Source organism: Triturus cristatus, chromosome 11 (genome assembly GCF_964204655.1).
Source record: "Triturus cristatus chromosome 11, aTriCri1.1, whole genome shotgun sequence".
NCBI classification, from domain to species: domain Eukaryota; kingdom Metazoa; phylum Chordata; class Amphibia; order Caudata; family Salamandridae; genus Triturus; species Triturus cristatus.
In genome coordinates this window covers 109439718-109460367 of record NC_140594.1, presented here as the reverse complement: position 1 = coordinate 109460367, position 20650 = coordinate 109439718, and the positions used below count along the sequence as shown (strand labels likewise).

The following is a 20650-nucleotide window of genomic DNA, read 5'->3' as shown; positions in this document are numbered from 1 at the left end:
CACTGTAGGCAGGTCGAGGTCAAGGGCCTCAGCTGCCCTAAGGAGCACAACAGTGTATGTGGCGCCCTCCTCCATAGCCACAGCAGGAGGAGAAAGAAATTCAGGGTCAGATGAGAGGTCAAGGCCACCTGCATCCTCCAACTCTTCTGTCCATTCCTGTTCCGACCTGCACTGCCGTGCAAGAGGGTCCTCCGACCCCTCCCAGTCGTCCCCTTCCTCCACTGCCCATGGAACAGGCTGCAGCGGTGGGGGAGGGACAGGGGAATATAAATGGTCAAACTGCACTGGTCCGGCTATGTGTCTCAATTAGGGTCCCAACAAGGAACAAAATTGTCAAGGAACCCGGGCAAGGGCGGTGGTGGAATGAACGGAACCCACTGCGGCACCGGGAGCAGAGCCGAGGGCGGTGCCGTGGCCGAAGGACCTTGCAGCGCCGGGGCCTGAGCCACCGGCAGCGGAGCCGGCGGCAAGGGAGGACCCTCAGCTGGCACCGCGGGAGCCCGATGCCTGAAAAGGCAGTCCATGGCAGCAAGAAAATCTTGCACCTGTGTAGGAGTCGCCGATGGACCCGGATAAGGTGGGTAGGCCGCGGGACTCACAGGCTCCAAAGGAGCTGCAGGGGTGGGACCACCGGCCCCCTCGTCCACGTCCGGAGACCCACGGGGGGACGTCGGAGCGTGGAAATGCTTCTTCGTCTTCTTTTTATGACATCTCTTACCCGATTCAGAGTGTGAAGACTTCGACCCTGAGGAGCGATGATGGCTCCGCGCGCGGTCCCTCGAACGACCCCTGGACTTTGAACGGCGCCGGACGACTGTCGGGCCTCCAGCAGCTTGCGGGACTGCTTTTGCAAGGCCTTCGGAGCCATGGCCAGACAGTCAGAACATGACCGGGAGTCATGGTCGCGCTCCAGACAGTAGAGGCAGACGCCATGGGGTTCGGCCACCGACCTTGTACAGCAACAGGCCCCGCAGGATTTAAATCCAGGCATCCCTACGTGGCACCAGGAGTCAAAGACTCAAAAGCGGAAGACAAAAAGTCTCAAAAGTTTAGTCAAAAAGTGACTAGGGTACCTGCTCTAACCGGATCTGCGCTTGCTGGCACGGAAAAAGAAAGAACTGACGTCAGCGCGCATGGGTGGCACCTAAGCAGTCTCCGTGACGTCATCTCGGCACCTACGACGCCAGCAACGAACGCGGAGCCGCACGACGCCACCTTCCGACGCGCTGGGGTACTGCTGACGAAAAACCTTCCGAATCCAGTCTGACGCCTGGGGATATTCTAAGGTAAGGAATCTATCACTAACATGTCTCTTTCAGATATCTAATTTAAAGACTTGCCTTGACTTCCCCTCTATCCTACAAATTGCTATTGTTCCACCCTGATCAGTTCACCCCATTGGCACCAAAACATCCACACCAAATCATTGATAACATAGCTGGCACCGTACACCCCAATAATTGGGAATCCCAACTTTATCCTGGCAACACTGGATAGATGGTGAGCATTGTAATTGACACTAAGGGATCTCTTCTCTCGATGAGGAACCCAAATCGCAAGATCAATGCACCAACAGCTTCCGGCTCAAAAGATCTGATCTTTTTAGAGTAACTTAATTGCTCCACGGGGCACGTTAACCTGACATACATGAGAATGGGTCTAGAGAAACAACTGAACTCAAAGATTTAATTGGTAATGGAGAGCAGAATAAAGCTACTTTGTCAATTTATAGGATCTTGTACAAATCCGTGGCCCTTAATTCTATACTATGTTACTATCCTATGTTACAAAATGGACAGAGCACTTATGCACTGAGATCTCTGAAAGCTAGTGGCTAACAATCTGGCAAAGAGCCACCAAGTCATTTATTTGTACACAGCACACAGAGAGTATTTATAAGGTATTCTTACTGTGGTAGCTAACCCTGGATTGTTTGCAACACATACAGGGGGGATATGGTCAGTGTTGGTGGGGATAAGCCATCCGAGGTGCCTTAATATATATGTGGTGGCTCTGTCCTGATGCACACCAGTTTTGGAACGCAGTGGTGGTGCAAACTCAAGAAATCACAGAAATCACGTTGGAAGGGTCTCTTCTGCCGATCCGGTTGGGTGCAGTTGATGAAGAGGCTTGTGGCCTCTGAATTCTTTGATGAGAAAGCTCATTTCACAGTTTCTATTGCCGGCAAGACAAAACAATCGCAAATAAATAGAAGGGCCCTGAAAACCCATGCTTTCTATATGATGGAACAAAATATAGAGCTTATACGCAATGGAATGGTTGACTGGTACTGTCCATGATAGACAGACGTTTTGAGAAGATACGGGCTCCGTTCCTCACTTTTGATATACGTTAAGATGAAGACCTTGTATGAACCTTCCAGATCACATGAATGAGTAACCATAATATTAAATGAGTCGAAGTAGAGAGACCAGAAAGTTAGTTATTAAAAAAAACATACTTCTGGTAGAGACTTCCAACCAAAGATTCCTCATCTTTTTAATAACTCCAGACATCAGGCTGGATACTGAAACTTTTGCAAAGCATTTCCCTTTGGCAGGTGATGAAGTTCGATGTTGTGTCACTTCGTGCCACACGGTCTCATGCAGACGTGAGATCGGGACCAGTATATATATATATGCTACCTGCTTGCGCTGTCAGATCCTTTTTTTATGCGCCAACCAATGCGGAACTGAAGCTTCAACTGTCGTTCGACAGATTTGGAAATATTCCTGGAAAATCGTGCTTTCTGCTGTGCAGGATGTCATTTAACCTGTCAGGGTTTAAGCAGTGAATGAAATGTAACCGACAGATGTCGGTTACAGATCCACACAATGTCTGCTAGTGATATCCTGGTGCCAGCCATGACTCAAAGTTGTGTTCATCGTGTGCCAAGATGGACAAGGTGGTCATCTGTGACCGTAAGCCGAAGCTTATAGTCATGGAAATAAGGAGGTCAAAGATCTGTTCTCGGTCTTTGGTGCAGCGGTCCCGGTCAAGACTGAGAACTCGCTCTCCTTTCCGAGGCCGTTCGCAAGACTGATCTTCCTATAAGTCAAGCGAGTCCAAACAGAGCCATAAAAACCATAAAAAAATAACATTAAACATGGCTCTCCTGTGTTGTGCCACCTGTGTTATTCAGAGTTGCATGATGCACCTAGCAACTCTAGATGAAGTTGCTCCTCTACTGCGGGGCCGACTATGGCATTGTTTCTGTAGCGACTTCTGTTGGATCAGGTTCCAATGCATGATCAGCTCCAGCAGCTGCAAAAAAACTATGGACTATTTTAGGTGCTGTTCCGAATCCGAGGGGCCTATGGCTACTCAAATGTCAATGATCCTGCCAGCTGGGCCTTTGGACTTTATTTTGAGCCATTAACCACATCGGCTTTGGGTCCATCAAATTCGATACAGGCCTTCCTTATCTAGAACTCATCCAAAGAACACAATAGCCAAGATAATAAAAAGTCAGATATGGTAATTCTTAATTTTGCAACTATTACAAGACAATGAAAAGTTGATGCCCAGCTAACAAGACACAAATGATTAGCAGACGAATGGGTACATTTTACAGAAGAGAGGCACAAGTTACTACTTGTGTAACGATATATCTGTAAGAGACCTTAGTTAGTGATAGATTCCTTACCTTAGAATATCCCCAGGCGTCAGACTGGATCCGGAAAGTTTCGCTTAGCAGTACCCTTGCGTGTCAGTAGGTGGCAGGTATGAAGGGGCTCGAAAGGAGCACACATCAGATAGGTCAAAACGAGATTCAAGTCCCATTGAGGCATGATGAACGGCACGGGAGGAAACGTGTGCGTAATGCCTTTAAGGAAACGGTTAACAACCGGGGACTTAAAAAGAGAAGGCTGATCAGGAAGCTGGAGAAAGGCGGAGATGGCAGAAAGGTAACCTTTAAGAGTGCCCAGAGCAGAGCCCTGCCGGGCCAAGGAAAGCAGGAACACAAGAACTTTCGAAAGAGGGGCAGAAAGGGGATCCACAGCCTTGGCTGTGCACCATGCCACAAATTTGTTCCACCGACAGGCGTATACCGTTTTAGTGGAGGGACGCCTGGCTGCTAAGATGACATCACAGACTTCGGGAGGAAGATCGAAAGCTGTCAACTGTCGCCGTTCAATCTCCACGCATGGAGGTGGAGGCCGGACAGGTTCGGGTGGAGGACCGTCTCCTGCTGCTGCGACAGAAGATCCTCCCGAAGAGGCAGACGGAACAGGGGATCGATGCTCATACTGGGTAGCTTGGGATACCATACTCTTCGAGCCCAGTCGGGAGCCACAAGAATAACCTGGGCCCGGTCGCGCCGAATCTTCTTCAGCACTCTGGGCAGAAGAGGTATAGGCAGAAAGGCGTACAACAGACCGCAACTCCACTCATGACGAAAAGCACGGCAGAGCGAATGTCGCCTTGGAAATTCCAACGTGCAGAACCGATGACATTGCGCGTTCTCTTCAGTGGCGAATAGATCTAACCAAGGCTCTCCCCACTGCTGAAAGAGACCTTGCGCCACGTCCGAGTGCAGACGCCATTCGTGATCCATCAAGCACCGGCGGCTGAGTTTGTCCACCCTGGCGTTCAGAGAACCTGCCAGGTGTTGAACCACCAAGGTAATGCCCTGATGTTCCAGGCACGTCCAGAGGTGCAGAGCCTCCTGACATAGGGTCCAGGACCCCACCCCGCCCTGTTTGTTGCAATACCACATGGCGGTGGTGTTGTCCGTGAACACCTGCACCACACTTCACCGGACAGAGGGAAGGAATGCCTTCAGTGCCAGTAGGATCGCCCGAAGCTCCAACAGATTGATATGGAGCCGGGACTCCGCCGGAGACCAGAGTCCTCTGATCTCCGCCTCTCCCAAGTGGCCTCCCCATCCCAGGAGGGACGCATCCGTCACCACTGTGTGCTCTGGTTGGGTAAGGGAGAGGAATCTGCCATTGACCCAATCGCGATTCGTGAGCCACCACTGCAATTGTCGTGCAGTGCCCTCCGAGATCTGGACATGATCGGACAGGTTGCCCTGATGCTGCGCCCACTGGAACTTCAGGTCCCACTGCAGAGCCCGTATATGCCATCTGGCATGTGGCACTAGCAGGATGCAGGAGGCCATCAGGCCCAGGAGCTGAAGGGTCACCCTGACTGAAACCCGGGACAGAGGCTGAAAGGTCAGAATCATAGCCTGAATATCCCTGACTCGCTGCTCGGAAGGATAAACCCGAAACAGCGTCGAATCCAGAACCGCCCCGATGAAGGGGAGCTTCTGAGAGGGACTCAGGTGCGACTTCGGCACGTTGATGGAGAACCCCAGCAAATGCAGGAGGTCGGCCGTAGTCTGAAGGTGGTGGACGACTACCTGGGGCGAGCCCGCCTTCAACAACCAGTCGCCGAGGTAGGGGTAGACTGACACCCCCAACCTGCGCAGATAAGCTGCAACCACCGCCATCACTTTCGTGAACACCCGAGGGGCGATGGTAAGGCCGAAGGAGAAAATGCAAACTGAAAATGCTCCTGGCCTACTGTGAACTGCAGGTAACGCCGGTGAGCCGGCAGGACGGAAATGTGAAAATATGTGTCATACAAGTCCAACGCTACCATCCAGTCTCCAGGGTCAAGGGCAGCCAAGACCTGAGCCAGAGTCAGCATCTTGAACTTCTCCTTCCGGAGGAAGCGATTGACGTCCCGGAGGTCCAAGATAGGATGCAGACCCCCTTTGTCCTTCTTGGGGACCAGAAAGTAGTGGGAATGACAACCACTCCCCACTTCTGGCCCAGGAAAGCACTCGATGGCCCCCTTGGCCAAGAGGGCCGTGACTTCCTGTCGGAGAAGAGCCAAGTGATCCCCCGACATGCGGTGGCATCGAGGTGGCATGGCAGGAGGGGAGGACTGGAAGGGAGTAACCATGGCAGATTATCTACAGCACCCATCTGTCTGATGTAATCTCGCACCAGTAAGGGAGGTGGGGGAGGATCCTGCCACCCAACGGCATGGGGTGCTCCCCGAAGCTGAGATTAGGAAGGTTTGGGGGCGGAAGCAGCAGGGGTGGAGGTGGACGGACCCACACACTGGTTCCCCGACCAGCGGAAACCACGACCCCGGCCGCGCTGGTTCTGCACAAGCTTAGGGGACGGGCGCGCCTGACTGCCTCTACCTTGGCCACGAAAGGAACGAAAACCAGGAGAGGCCGAACTCTTAGTAGAAAGGTCCATGGACTTGGCCGTAGCCCGCGAATCCTTAAAGCGCTCCAGGGCACTGTCAGCCTTGTCGACAAACAGGCGGGTGCCATCATAGGGCATGTCCATAAGCGAGCTCTGGACATCAAGCAAAAACCCAGTCGAATGCAACCAGGCGTGACGTCGCAACGCCACAGTTGTAGAAATTGCCCTGTCCAATGAGTCAGCGGTATCCAACCCACACCGAATGGCGAACTTAGCCGCATCCTTACCCTCAGCAATTGCCTGAGAAAGGACAGCCTGCACCTCCCAAGGACACTGAGGCAACACCTGAGCAATGGCATCCCACTCCGCGTGGGAGTAGCGGCCCAACAAGCAGGCGGTGTTCACTGACCGAGCCCTAAGCTGGCCGAAGAAAACAACCGCTTCCCAGACTGGTCCAGCCGTTTAGAGTCCTTATCTGGCGGGGCCGTCGGAAAAGCACTCTGTGACGTCGAGGCCTGAATGACCAGGCTCTCAGGTGTAGGGTGAGTAGTCAAAAAAGGCGGGGGCTCCGGTCGGTGGTGCCTGGCAACGTTTTTATCCACCGGGGCCCCCGTGGCCGGCATCGACTAAGAGGATGTCGGTAAGGGCGTCATTGAAGGGAAGCAACGGCTCCGACGAAGTAGACGCCGTCTGGAGCACCTCGATGAGGAAGTTGGTCTTGAGGGCTACTGTGGGGAGGTCAAGATTAAGGGCCTCAGCCGCCCGACGGAGGACCATCGTGTAAGAGGCACCTTCCTCCATCGTAGGCGGGGGGGAAGCGAACCCCGGGTCAAAGGAGACATCGAGGTCACCTGCCTCCTCCAGGTCGTCCACCCAATCCTGCTCGGAGTCACATTGCCGGGCAAGGGGGTCCTCGGACCCTTCCCAGTCTTCGTCCGCCTCTGGCATAGAAGGGGACGGTCGCGGCGGCAAAGCCATAGCTGGAGAAGGGACGAACGGCATCGGGAACGGCGCCAAGAACAGCACCGGCTCCCAATGCGGATCCCAGGCCGGAACAAAATGGTCCTGGAATTGGGGCAAGGGAGGAATAAACGGCACCCAGTGTGTCGCCGAGGGCGGGGCCAGAGCCGGCAATGCCGCACCTCGTGGCGCCGGAGCCGCTGGCGCAGGATCCTGTGGCGCCGAGACTGGTGCCGGTGGCGGAGCCGCCAGGCCAACAGGATCTGGACACGGGACCGCGGGGTCCGAAGGCATTCCGGCGGGAGCCCGAGGCCTAAAAAGGTGGTCCATGGTAGCAAGGAATTCTTGCACCTGTTCGGGAGTTGCCGACGGACTCTGGTATGGCGGGTAGGCCGCGGGACTCCCAGGCTCCAGCGGAGACACCGGGGTGAAGCCCCTGTCCCCCTCGTCCGCCTCCGGGGAGCTACAGGGGGACGTCGGAGAGCGAATAAGCTTCTTCGACTTCTTTTTATGGCGTTGCTTACCGGAATCCGAAGGCGAAGGCTTGGAGCCTGAGTAGCGACGGCTCCGGTCCCGCGAGCGGTCCCGGGAACGGCCCCTGGACCCGGAGCGGCGGTGTGACGAATGCCGGACCTCCTGAAAGTTCCTACGCCACTCCCGCAAGGCCATGGGGGACATGGCTCGACAATCCCGACAGTCCCGGGAGTCGTGGGCAGTAGAGGCAAACATCATGGGGGTCCGCCGCCGACATATTCCGGCGGCAGGCCCCACCGGACTTAAAGCCGGGCATCCCTACGTGCACCAGGAGATAAAAGTCTCAAAATAGTAGTCAAAAACTGACTTAAGGTACGTGCTCAATCTGGATCTGCGCATGCTGGCGCGGAAAAAGAAAGAACTGACGTCAGCGCACATGGGTGGTGCCTAAGTACTCTCCATGGCGTCATCTCGGCGCTTACGACGCCAGTGACGGACGCAGAGTCACACAACGCCACCTACTGACGCGCAGAGGTACTGCTAAGCAAAACTTTCCGGATCCAGTCTGACGCCTGGGGATATTCTAAGGTAAGGCATCTATCACTAACGTGTCTCTTTCAGATCCCTATTACAATTCATCATGCACTTCTTCCGGTCGGGCCACCAAAAATATTACAGAGAGAAGAAAAATTGGTGACAACGTATTTTCTCTACTGCTTATCCCCCCATATCTTGTTTTCAACTACAGGCCTCTTCAGCTCTGAAAAGCCAAAGGAACCACATCCTCTGGTAGTCCACAGGCTGCATCAGCATAAAGAACAGAACAGCTGCCATCAGCAAAACACAGCTTATTTGAAAGGAGATGCTGTCACAAGAAAAGGGTAAGAGGAAAGACGAACGACAGGTGAGAGATAAAAATCAAAAACTGGCAACGAGAATCCATATTTGATTATGGCAGGAACAGAAAATTGAGCGCAATTGTAAGCATGTGTATGTGTGACTCTCTGAAATTCCAATGATACCTTAGCCCAGAATTACCGACAAGATATGAACAAGAGTGACAAACTCAGGCTCACTGTGATTAGACCCCAGAACCAGTCAAGATAACCTCAGCTTCACCAATTAGACACAAGCCTGGCCTCATGAACCAAAAATCATATTGGATTCTCCATCAACTGTAGATTTGTCCCTGGCGCGAGTAATCAGACATGAAACTGGACTTTTTAAAGAGGCAAAAGACCGAAGGGCCAGATGTATGACCGTTTTTTGAGTTCACTAATGGGAAGTCAGCCCCTTTGTGACCGCAAATTAGGTCGGCAACCTATTTCGGTAACCCAAAATGTGGTTTGTGACTCGCTATTAGGAAGGGGCTTGCCAAGGGCGTCCCTTCATAATAGAGAGTTGCATTTCTATGTACGATTGTTTTGAATATTAATGAGGCAGGTCGTTTGCGACCCCATTGGGAATTGCGAACAGTGTCTGAGACACTGGTGTACATTCCATTTTGCGAGTCGCAAGTTGTGAGTCACAAAACGATATAATGTGCGACTCACGAAATAGAAGGGTTGTACATCTGGCCAATAGACACTCAAACTGAGCATGGCAACCAGTCCCAAAAAATCAGGCATTACTCACAAACACTGCAGGAGAAACTCTCTCGCCTCTCCTCCAGCCACAACTACCCCTTGAATTAGGAATTAACCCCAGGCCTCTGAAAGCAGGTGTTAACCTATGACCTCTCAAACCAGGAATTACTTCTGCAGCCTCTCAAACAAGGCATTACCTTCCTCCAACCTCACAAACCAGAGAGTTCATAAGAGGATGCCTATCAAAAAGGGATTTACCCACACAAACTCTCAAACCTGGCACTCCCAACCTGTGCAACTACAGTTGTCATGGTCTGTATTTGTGAACTCACCGAACAGTTCGGAGTATGATGTCTAACAGACATAACCATCAATTCCCCACATGTGCACCATCAATGGTAATTGCGGGGGCGTGTTTACGCGTGGCTGCGTGATGGCCGCGTTTTAAGGCAGCTCCGGACCCGTCATCCGAAACCCACTGATCCGACTCACTAATCCGTGTCCCGAAGAGGGGGACCGCTGCCTGAGGTGCTCGGGACCTGACCGAGCCGTTTCTTTGATCAGCCGGGCTCAGACCGACAGAGTGCTGCCCGTCCGCAACTCGAGGCCGTGTCCTCGAGTGCATCCTGAAGCCGCGCTGACATGGGGGTGAGCTGTAAATCTACGTTGCTCTCTCTTCCCCCGAGGACCCGTGGTGCTTCAGTCCCGTAGTGGGGAGTTTGTCCGTCCTGGGAGGGTGCGCTGGAGCGACTCTTGCCTCCCCTCAGCTATGTGGTCTGCCTCCTCCCCCCTCCAAAGAGACAGTGCTGGCAGCAGGAGACAGTGGTTTTTGAGGGGGCAGGCGCCTACAGCTCACAGGTGCCCCTCCGGGTGCGTCCATCTCGGCGTTGGGGTGATGGGACACTGCGGAGACCGAGGGTCTCATCCCCAGTCTGTGGTGCCGCCTAGAATTGGGTGGTGAAAACTCCGCTGCCAGTGTGGGCTCCCACTCCCATTTGGAATTGGCTGGACGCTTTGCGAAGTAGTTGGCAGGGCCCTTGGAGCGGAGAGACACACAAGGCGGCCCAACCCTGCTCAGTCAAGGCACGATGTCAGGCGGCAAAGGCCCTAAAGTGGCGCAGCAGAGCAAGCTGGACAGGTACACCTGCCCCAGGGCTCCTGTCCCGGAGCGCCCCTCCCGGGGGGGGGGGGGGGGGGTGTCTGTAAGAGGGTCGGAGGGTGAAACCCCCGAACTGACCCTGAAAGACGTGATGGAGGCTATCGCTGGGGTGCGGTCTTCAGTGGAGCAACGCACCGATGCCTTCACGGTAGAAATTACATTGATTAGGGCGGACCTCACCAAAACACACGAAAAGGTCAAGCAGCTGGAAGTAACCACAAAAAAAACTGGTAAACGACGTCTCACAGCTCCAGACTGAGGTTCATGTCTTCCAAATCTTTAGGAAACTTGCCAAAGATAAGCTGGATGACTACGAAGGGCGCTCCCGGCACAACAACGTCCGCATCCTTCGTGTACCGGAGAAGTCGGAGGGGCAGGCTCCAGACCTGTTTGTTGAGGACCTTATACTCAACCACCTTGTTCCTAAAGTCCTCTCGAAATTCTTTGTGGTTGAGAGGGCCCACAGAGTCCCGGGGGGGGGAGGGGCGCCCAAAGCCCGGGGCCCCTCCCCGTCCTATTTTGGCCAGACTCCTAAACTTCAGGGACTGGGATGTGATATTGCAGAGTGCCAGAAGCTCACCGCCGCTCAAATATGAAAATTCCACTGTTTCTTTCTTCCCGGATTTCACGCAGGCCGTGCAGAAGCAGAGACGGTCCTTCCTAGCCGTTAAAAAGACTCTGAGAGACAAAGGGATGAAGTACGCTATGCTCTTCCCCGCCCGACAGCGGGTCGAGGCGAATGGAAAGGCCTGATTTTTTGAGCATCCGGAGGCGGTGGCGGACTGGCTTGAGGGTTGGATAGATACCGGGGAGCACAACCCACGCTGACTCTCGTCCTGCCTGGTCTCACATACAATGTTTGTTCTTGCTTTGGCTGGCCCTATTCTTGGCTTTTGTACCCACTGATAGTTGAGGTCGAAAATTCTGCTGGCAATGCTTTTGTGCGGAATTCTGCACATTGGGACCAGCGACTTATTTCTACTGTTTGTTAAAACACTGGTGGTTCGCCCACTCAGGAACTAACTGTTTCTTCTTCCCCTTTTTTAGGGGGTGGGTGGAGGGACGGAGGGTTGGAGCTTCTTTCCCCACATTTAACAACTGTTGGTATCTTTTTGGGGGCGACAGGCACTCTTCACAGTTCGTTCAATGGGCTGGTTAATGCCCAGAGTGCAGGGGGGAATTGTTTGTTAGTTGTTGTTCAATCGGCATCACTGATTAATATGGCTCTGGGAGGAGGACTCCCGCAGGATCCACTGTTATGGGAACGCACTGGGATAAAGGTTTTACCTTACTAAGTTGGAATGTAAATGGGCTGGGGAACAAAGTGAAACATACCCTCGTCCTGCAACACCTAAAGCGCCACTCTCCACATGTGGTCTTCCTCCAGGAATCACATCTTGTTGGTAACACGTGTAAAGCCCTAAACAGATGGGGGTATAGGCTCATGGCCCACTCCGGCTTCACTTCTGGGTCGAGGGGCGTGGGAATCATGGTTAAAAACTCCTTCCCCTTCTCAGTCCAATCTTCGCACTCCGATGGGCGTGGGAGGTATGTCGCAATCACTGGTCAGTGGGAGGGTAATACGTTGACCCTAGTGTCGATATATATCCCACCCAGGCTACAAAGCCAAGCATTCATGGACCTAGGTACTCAACTGCTCTACCTTCCGGAGGGCCTGCTACTGGTGGGAGGCGAGTTCAATGCTGTGGCATCCGGTCCACTGGACCGCAACCCCCCTCCCCATGAGGTGAGTCAATCGAGTCGTTGGCTCCCTGAATTCCTGGAGGTGTTTGGCCTATCGGACGCTTGGAGAGCGCTCCACCCCGGGGACATGCAATACACCTTTTTCTCGGGTGCACACCGTAGCTCCTCACGTATTGACTATTTACTCCTGCCTGCCTCCCAACTCATGAACCTACACGAGGTTCGTCACCTTGCGCGCGGCATCTCTGACCACTCCCCTGTGTGGACCAAGCTGTTTCTGGGGGACCAGAGGGTTGACACGGTAGCACCCATCAATCCTTGATACTTGCGAAGCCCAGCTGTTCGCAAAGACCTTTTGAAAGCCATCGACTGTTACTTTCAGGAGAACCTTGGCTCCGTTGACTCCCCCTAAATACTCTGAGAAGCGTTCAAATAAGCCCTCTCTCTTATAGCGGGGGTCAGGAAAGAAAAATTTAAAGAGCTTGAGACGATTGAGGGTGAGATCCTTCGACTGGAATCAGACCTTGGTAGGGGGGACGCTCCAGAAACACAGCACCTCTTGCAACTGAAGAAAGATGAATATAAGGACATCGCCACAGACCGGGCCAAATCCTGGAGAAAAGAGAGAGATGGTAGGGTGTACGAATGGGGTGAAAAAGCTGGGAAGCTACTCGCTTGGTTGGAAAAGAAGGAAGGGGCCAACAGACTTGTTCCCGAACTGACAGTCGACACGGGTGCAAAGATCACGGATCCCATTCACATTGCCGGGGAGTTCGCTGAGCACTATAGCGCTGTGTATCAGGCACAATCGTCCCTCCTTGAATCGGACTCTGCTGACCTCCTGCGCAATATCCAACTCCCAGTCCTCTCCGAGGACGATAAGAGCTTTTTGGACAGTGATATCACCAATGCGAGATCGCGCAGGCGATCAGAAACCTTCGACCGGGACAGGCGCTGGGTCCCAAATGGGCTACCTATTGAGCTCTACAAATTACGTCCCGACAAACTCGCCCTGTATCTGAGGGCTATGTTTAAAGAGAGTGGGAGCGTTGCTGCCTAACATCTGGCGTCGACAGTGGTCATCCCCAAGGAGGGAAAGCCTAGAGATAGATGCACCTCCTACCGACCCATCTCCCTGCTTAATGCGGAGCAGGAAATCCTTGCTAAACTCTTTGCTACTTGCCTGTCACGGGTAATTAGTGCCTTGGTACACCCGGACCAATCAGGCTTTATTCCCCAGCGCAATACGGCCCTGAATTTGCGACGAGTGCATGGAGTATTGGGAAGGGCATATACCATCTGGGAGGCTGCTGTGATTTTGTCCCTGGACGCCTCCATGGCGTTTGATACTATTGAATGGCCGTACCTCTTTGCTGTCCTTTCCAAGTTGGGGTTTGGCCCGGAATTTGTATCATGGGTCAGACTCCTCTATTCGGTGCCTCTGGCTAAGGTAATAGTAAACAACAAACGGTCTGACTCCTTTGGTCTAAGTCGGGGTACCAGACAGGGGTGTCCGCTGTCGCCCTTGCTCGTCGCCCTTTCATTGGAGCCTCTCGCGGCCTGGATCCGGCGTGACCTGGTCATACGCGGTCTGTGGTGGTCGGCGGAGTGGGAGGATCGCTTTACGCAGATGATATTCTCCTTTACTTGGCCTCCCCCAAGATGTCTCTCAGATGTGTTTTAGACATCTTCACATCCTTCTGCAGATTCTCTGGCTATTCTATCAACTGGAATAAATCTCTCCTCTACACACTGGGTGGCGATGCTCCGGCTCTCCCCAGAGATTGTCCAATACAAGTGGTGAAGGATGGGTTTCGCTACCTAGGGATCTTTGTTACCACCGACCCCAAGCTCCGCTACGAGAAGAATCTGCTTCCGCCCTTGCAACGCCTGCGGAGTGATGTTGCTAACTGGAGGGCGCTCCCTCTTTTGCTGCTCGGCTGAGCTGCTCTTTTTAAGATGATGTCCCTGCCCCGCTTCCTATATGCCCTACAGAAATATCCCGCCCCAGTCCCTGCGAGATATTTTAAAGAAATCGAAGGCTTACAGAGGCAGTTGCTATGGGATGGGAGACCTAGAATAGCACTCAACAAATTAGTTCTCAACTGGTATAATGGTGGTATAATTCTCCCTGACATTAAGACATACTATTGGGCAACCCACCTTGCTGCCATCAATCGAGGTACATACCGTACACCGGGTTATCCGGGATTTGCCATGGACAGGTGGCTACTGCCGGATTGAAAATACAACAGAGCCCTGTACGCGAATCCCAGGAAACTCCCCTTAACTGGGCCCACCAGGCGCACTGTCCATATTTGGCATACGGTAAACAGGAGTTTCGGTTGGGATCGTAGCCTGATGCTGGCGACCCCCTTATGGGATTCGGAGCAGCTCGGTAGCGTACATTCCTCTAAGGGTTTTGACAAGTGGGACCTCATCGGTATCTCTCGGATAGGTGACCTCTGGGTAAAGGGTGACATGATTAGTTTTGACAAGCTACAACAGCAGTTCGAGCTCACGAACAAAGAGTTTCCCCGCTACCTGCAGGTCCGCCATGCACTGGTCCCAACCTTACAGAAGGTTATTGGATAGGTTGCTTCCACAGAAGACCATATCACTAATTTACAAAAAGCTGATCAATAACACACCGGATCCCCTTGATAAACTGCATGAGTCTTGGGGGAGGGACGGCTTAGTACTTGACGAGGAAGAGTGGTGGGAAGTGGTGGCCTCCCCATTTGAGGTGGCAATCTCCGCGCGCCTCCACCTCATTCAATTGAAAATTCTTCACAGAACTTACGTCACCGGGCCTCATCTGGTCCGCATGGGAAGAGGGGAGGGGGACGCTTGCAGACGACAGTGTGGCCAGGTGGGCACCTTTATGCATATTCTTTGGGAATGTGAGTAGATTCAGAGGTATTGGAGGGGGATACATGCGGTCATGAGGGACATCTTACACAAAGATATCCACCCAGAGGCCAAAAGGTGTTTTCTTAACGTTTGGGAACCCACTGACTTGACAGGGGTAGAGAAACTATGAGTCACCCTGGGACCTATTGTTGCAAAGCGAGACATAGCTCAGCAATTGGGTGGGGGGGCATCATACCGGACACTTGCCACATGGAAAAGGAATCTTGATTGGTGCATGTTCAGGGAGAAAACAGTCTATGTAGCAAGAGGCTGCCCAAAAAAATGGTCCCTAGTGTGGGCCAATGGAACGCCTACAGGGGAGATATATGTGTCGCACCAACAGCCCCCGTTGAAGACGAATCTGTGTCCCCTTGATGCGCATCCCAACCCATGTGATGTATTATTGTGATTACCTAGAATCCCAGAATATTTGCCATATGACCTAGTACTTTTGTTTCTCCGCATGTGATATGCCAAATTTTTGCTTACGCTACCAAAATTAATAAAAAAGATATTTAAAAAAAAACCAATGGGAATTGCAATAGAAATTCATATTTCCAACAGACATAAAATTAAACTCTTGAAACACTCCTTGAGGCAAAAAGATCAATTGCCTTCTCGCAAATTGCGATTCTCCTATTACCATGACTAGAGAATTGCGATTCTCCTATTACCATGACTAGAGAATCTGGATTTCATTAAAGACACGGAGGCTAACATTATCCCACCCACCATTTCCCTTGGAAACTTAAAACTTACAGTATATTTATTCTCATGACTGATGCCCTTTATTGGAATTGTATCCTTTACTTACTTGAAACTTATTAATTAGTTGATTATTTTATATTATATCTCTGTCTAATTACATTGTTTGCCTTTTTTCTTAAAGTAGTTATATCGCTCTCTCTTTTTCAGGTAATCTCTCATAACTTCATGATTTTGACCTTTGGATTCTTCATCGTTTTTCCTTTTCCTTCGTTTTGTGATGATTTAAAGAAGTGTTCGGAAACTTAAAATTTTGGGACTTATTCTATTCTACACCACATTTAAAAGAGGCAGATTGCTATGGGCTCATGCCTTTTATATGTTCTTAATGTTCTGTTCTGGAACCTTTTTGCTTTATGATGTATGCTGCTGCTTGGACTGCATTAAAAGAAATATGCATAATGTTAGCCTCCGTGTCTTTAATGAAATTACACAAAACCTAGGCTTAACAAAAACAAAACATGGGTGCTGTGTACTAAGTGGGATGGCAAGAAGGCAAAGAAGTCACATGTGAGGGTCAACTGAATCATGCTTACCTCAAAACACATAGCGTTGAGAATGAGTTCGACCTTACTATCAATCGAAATACGGGATTGCTTCAATGTCCCATTGCATGTTATGTACACGCGACCAAGGCAGGATGAGAGCAGCCCATGCCTGCCATCCGCAGGCCATTCATCATCCTCGTTCCACCTCTAGATCCTGAGACCATGTCACACTGTTGGCACAGGCGCAATAAAAGAGCGGTAATTGCGGTGCGGCTCTATCGCAGAATAGTAGTGTTTTCCAGTAGTGCCACATTTGAGAACATTGGCCATAATTTAAGCTATGTTAAATTACACAAAGATGATTCATAATCTAGCCCTTTCACATCTTGCAAACATTTGAAAAACATGGCTTCTGGCAAGTATTTCAGGCAGTAGTGAAGGGTTTTTACAATTGACAAAATGGGGCAAAATACAGCTATATTAATGCCTTAAAATGGAGCATGACAGTGCATTCTGGGAGTTAGATACTTAAAATATGGCAAATGTTTGGAAGGTGCTCTCACTTTCCCTGGTCAGGAGTCCTCTGAAGCATGGAGGAGATCTTCAGCAAGGTGCTCGAGTCCTTCAGCTGCGACAGCACGTTTAACAGGAGGACAATGGAGCGGTTCATGTGAGAAGCAAAGCTGCCTGGGCGGTCAATCTCATCGACGGGGATCCGCCAGATTCCCTGCGAGGAAATAGAGAGATCACCTGAGCACAGCAGAGTTGGAGACAGGACCTTCGCACTGCACAATCAGAAATGCCCCCACGCAGACCAGACGTCAGTTTAAAAAGATGAACATTTTTAAATGTTTAAAATATTAAAATGCAATCAGTGAGCGGTTTAATCATTGAGAAGCTGAGAAACTCTGAACACCACCGATTATTTCCTGTGTCTTTTGTTACGAACAAGTAGGAAACAGTCTAAAATTGTACTTAAGGGAGGTTGTATTAGCTGATCTTGGAGGAACTACATACAACTTTCTAAAGATTAGGATTGTGTGAAATGGATAGTGGTAATTACACAAAAATCCCTACCAATTATTTTACAAAAATGCATATTCTTTCTGATACAGTGTTTAAACATTTGGGGTCTCATTTATGACAATTAACCTAACTTTAGAGCCATGAATGGCCCCATTTAAGCCTGGCTGATATCCATAAAAGGATACCTTTCATGTGTAAAAAGGCTTTACTACTGACTAATTGACCACCATTTGTATGTTGCTGTAGCAAACCTCAAGGAAAGGGTGGGTAGTAGTAGGACCAAGGTGTGGTTTGCTTATTCAGTTTGTAAACGTGCAAATATGGGAATTTGTTGGCAATCATGAAGTAGCTGACCCTTTCCAGCAGAGAGCTGTAGTATACCCAATTCCAGGGTGGGAATGGGAATGAATACCCCTTAACATGGTCAGGACATATAGGAAGGGGTTCATCCACAAGGGAAAATGATTTCCCCGTATCTGCCTTTCAACTATGCGTAACTGTACACTATGTACAACTGTGCCTTGGGCAAACAGCAGGCTTTCAAAAAAATCACAGCTCCTTCGGGAGTGCACATGCGAAACTTAGCTAAGCTGGCCGAGGTTTGTGATAAGAGGGAACATCATAAATGTGTACTATGAGAAGTACTTCTATGAATGTGAGATTCCTTTGAGGATTGGACCTCACTATTTTACATCCCCACTACACCACGCATAATCTAGACAGTTCGGTACTTATAGTCTTACAAATATGTGCTATAAACAGAGCAGGGAGTGGTGTAAACATTGAGGATTCCCATGATAGGGCGGAGAAAGCAGTAGTCTTAGAACAATTCCAGAATATAGAGTTAAAAGTAAAGAAAGACAGGGAGCAAACAAAGGACCTGGGCCAGTGAAGCAAGTCTTGTATTCAGCAATAGTGAAAACCACAAAGGATGCCTGGTCGCAATGTCTGCGGTACAACAGAATAGAAAGAAGCATCAAGTACAAGGATAAGGAAAGGATGGGATGGTGGACTGTCTTATGGTCTGACGCGCACAAATAAGCCATCCCCGTTTGATCCACATGTACTTGTAGGTGGCTGCTCTACATCAATTCCAGACTTCAAATGAAAATTGCGTATTGGGGAGGGCTTGAGAGAACCACAAGATTCAATAACAAAACACAAGTCAACCTGGAACTTCAAGTGAAGAGGATATCTCCTAAAAACCTAGGTCGCAACTTGTATGGCAGCAAAGAGGGCGAGTTTTGGAAGGCAATTGTGTGCATGAGTCTAAGTGTGAGTGAGACACTGGAGACAGGCCAGAGAGGTAACAGATCAAAGTTCACAGTTTTGAGGAGGTGCAGGTGCAAAGGCAACTTTGTGATGGACCAATCAGGTCCTCACGACACCTCGTACACTTCCCTTCGGCACACAGGCTGCATCAGGCTTGTGTCTTTCTCCTCCTTCAGATGACATACTGTGCCGCCTCCGCAGAAGCTCACTATGTGACCACAGGTTTTCTCTCATGCTTATCCCCCATATCTTGTTCTTAACTAGAGCCCATTTAGGTCTGAAAAGCTGAGGAAACCACATCCTTTGGTAGCCCACAGGCTACATCAGCATCGAGAACAGAGCAACTGCCATCAGCGAATGTGCAAAACACTGCATGTTCAAGAGAGAGATGCTGTCCCAATAAAAGGGTGAAAGGAGGCGAAACCGATAAGTGACGTGTGGGGCAGAAATTAGGGCAACCAGAGGGGTAGAAAGAGAAACAAAATTCAGACCTTTTCAATATTATTGCCATCCAAAATAGGAATGCACATGCTGGGTTTGCAGGGAGGAGCACTGTCTGGGAGATCCTGGGGAGCACAGGATTTGCATGCAAGGAGCGAATAGGGTGGTGTTGGCCTAAGTCCAAAGCACACCAGCCAGGCACGGAGAAAGCACCCAGCCCAAGACAAAAGGAGCACACAACAATTACCCAGACCCCCACCCCCCAAACATCGCTTTAATTCAGTGTCCCAAACTTCCTCATGCCTGTATGATAGCGTGGTCTTCGAGAAACGGATATGCTATAAGTGCAGCATGCCATGCAAGGAAGGAGCAGGCTGACTAGACCCATCCTAGGTAGTTAGGTGCCATGACAGTGAATAGCAGATTGGCCAGGGCCCTTGCTATACTAGCAAGATACCATGCCACGGAGAAACAAAACAATTTAAACCCTTGACCGTTTAGCACAAGACCATGCCTGGGAGAAGAAGCCTGACAGTGGCCCCTGGTAGATTATTATGACAACATGTTGGACAGACACAGGCTGACTGGGACTTCCCTAGACGCCATGTTGGGCAGACACAGGCTGACTTGGACCTCCATAGACACCATGTTGGGCAGACACAGGGTGACTGGGACCTCCCTAAACACCATGTTGGGCAGACAGGCTGACTGGGACTTCCCTAGGCGCCATGTTGGGCAGACACAGGCTGACTCAGCCTTCTCTAGGCACGTATGTCAATGCCTATGAGGAGCAGGCAGACCAGGGTCCCAGAACAGGGTAACTTGGCCCTGATCACATGTGTGTAAGGGACAGGGTGACGAGGACCTTCATGAGGGCAGAATGAGATCATGGCTGAGAGGAACAGGCTGGTTAGAGCTCATGAGGGACTACTGTGCTAGCATTCTGGTGAGGAAGAGACCTCTGCTAGGCTAGATCTGCACAATTCCATTCCTAAAGTTAAACAGACTGGAAGGAACCTTGATATCCCGTATCACTACAGTACCAAAAATGATAAACAGGACGCTTCAACCACTGACCAAGAGAAACCGGTTGGTGTGGGATATTGTCTACTTATATGGTACCATGCCTTAAAAAAGACTGGCCAATTAGGTCTTGCTATATGTTCCTTTATATTCCTTTATGTTAACATGCTTGGAAGGAAATGGTAAGGTCTAGCTTTTTGTATTATTAATTTAACATAGGTAGCATGCATAGAGCAATAGGTACGTTGATGCAAGCACGCTATATGTCTGTGTGCCGGTATACTCAGAACAAGAAGAAATATTGACAACGTGAAGTGAACAGCTGCTGCTCTGGCCCGCATGCATTTGCGTACCGCCATAGTGTTCCAATGTGTAGGGCAGCCAGCATACCTCTATTACAGTTACTGCCAACGGGAACCCAGGCTGAGATGGAAGCACCAAGTCCACAAATCCATCCTGTCCCTGCTCCTCCGCCACACAAATCATCAGCATTCTATTTATGCTCCTTGCCTGTCTAGAATATACTTAATTTAACTCAATTAAAAATACCACCCAAACAGTTCCTTTTCTGTCCCTGCGTGTGTAAGTGTAAGCTCTGGCTAGAGGGCACGGCGGGGAAGAAGCGACAACTGCATTTCCTTTCTGAATCAGCAATTACCAGGCAGCTGC

General features: G+C 50.6%; 1 protein-coding gene across 8 annotated transcripts in view; it reads right to left on the bottom strand.

Moving 5' to 3' along the window:
* The window catches only part of CABIN1 (calcineurin binding protein 1), a 1566474-nt gene that overhangs the window by 379901 nt on the left and 1165923 nt on the right, over positions 1-20650 (bottom strand). For all 8 annotated transcript variants that reach the window (XM_085634628.1, XM_085634623.1, XM_085634621.1 and 5 more), the window contains one exon: positions 16783-16946. In XM_085634628.1, coding sequence (XP_085490754.1) covers positions 16783-16946 — 164 coding nt within the window. The remainder of the gene's footprint in view (positions 1-16782; positions 16947-20650) is intronic.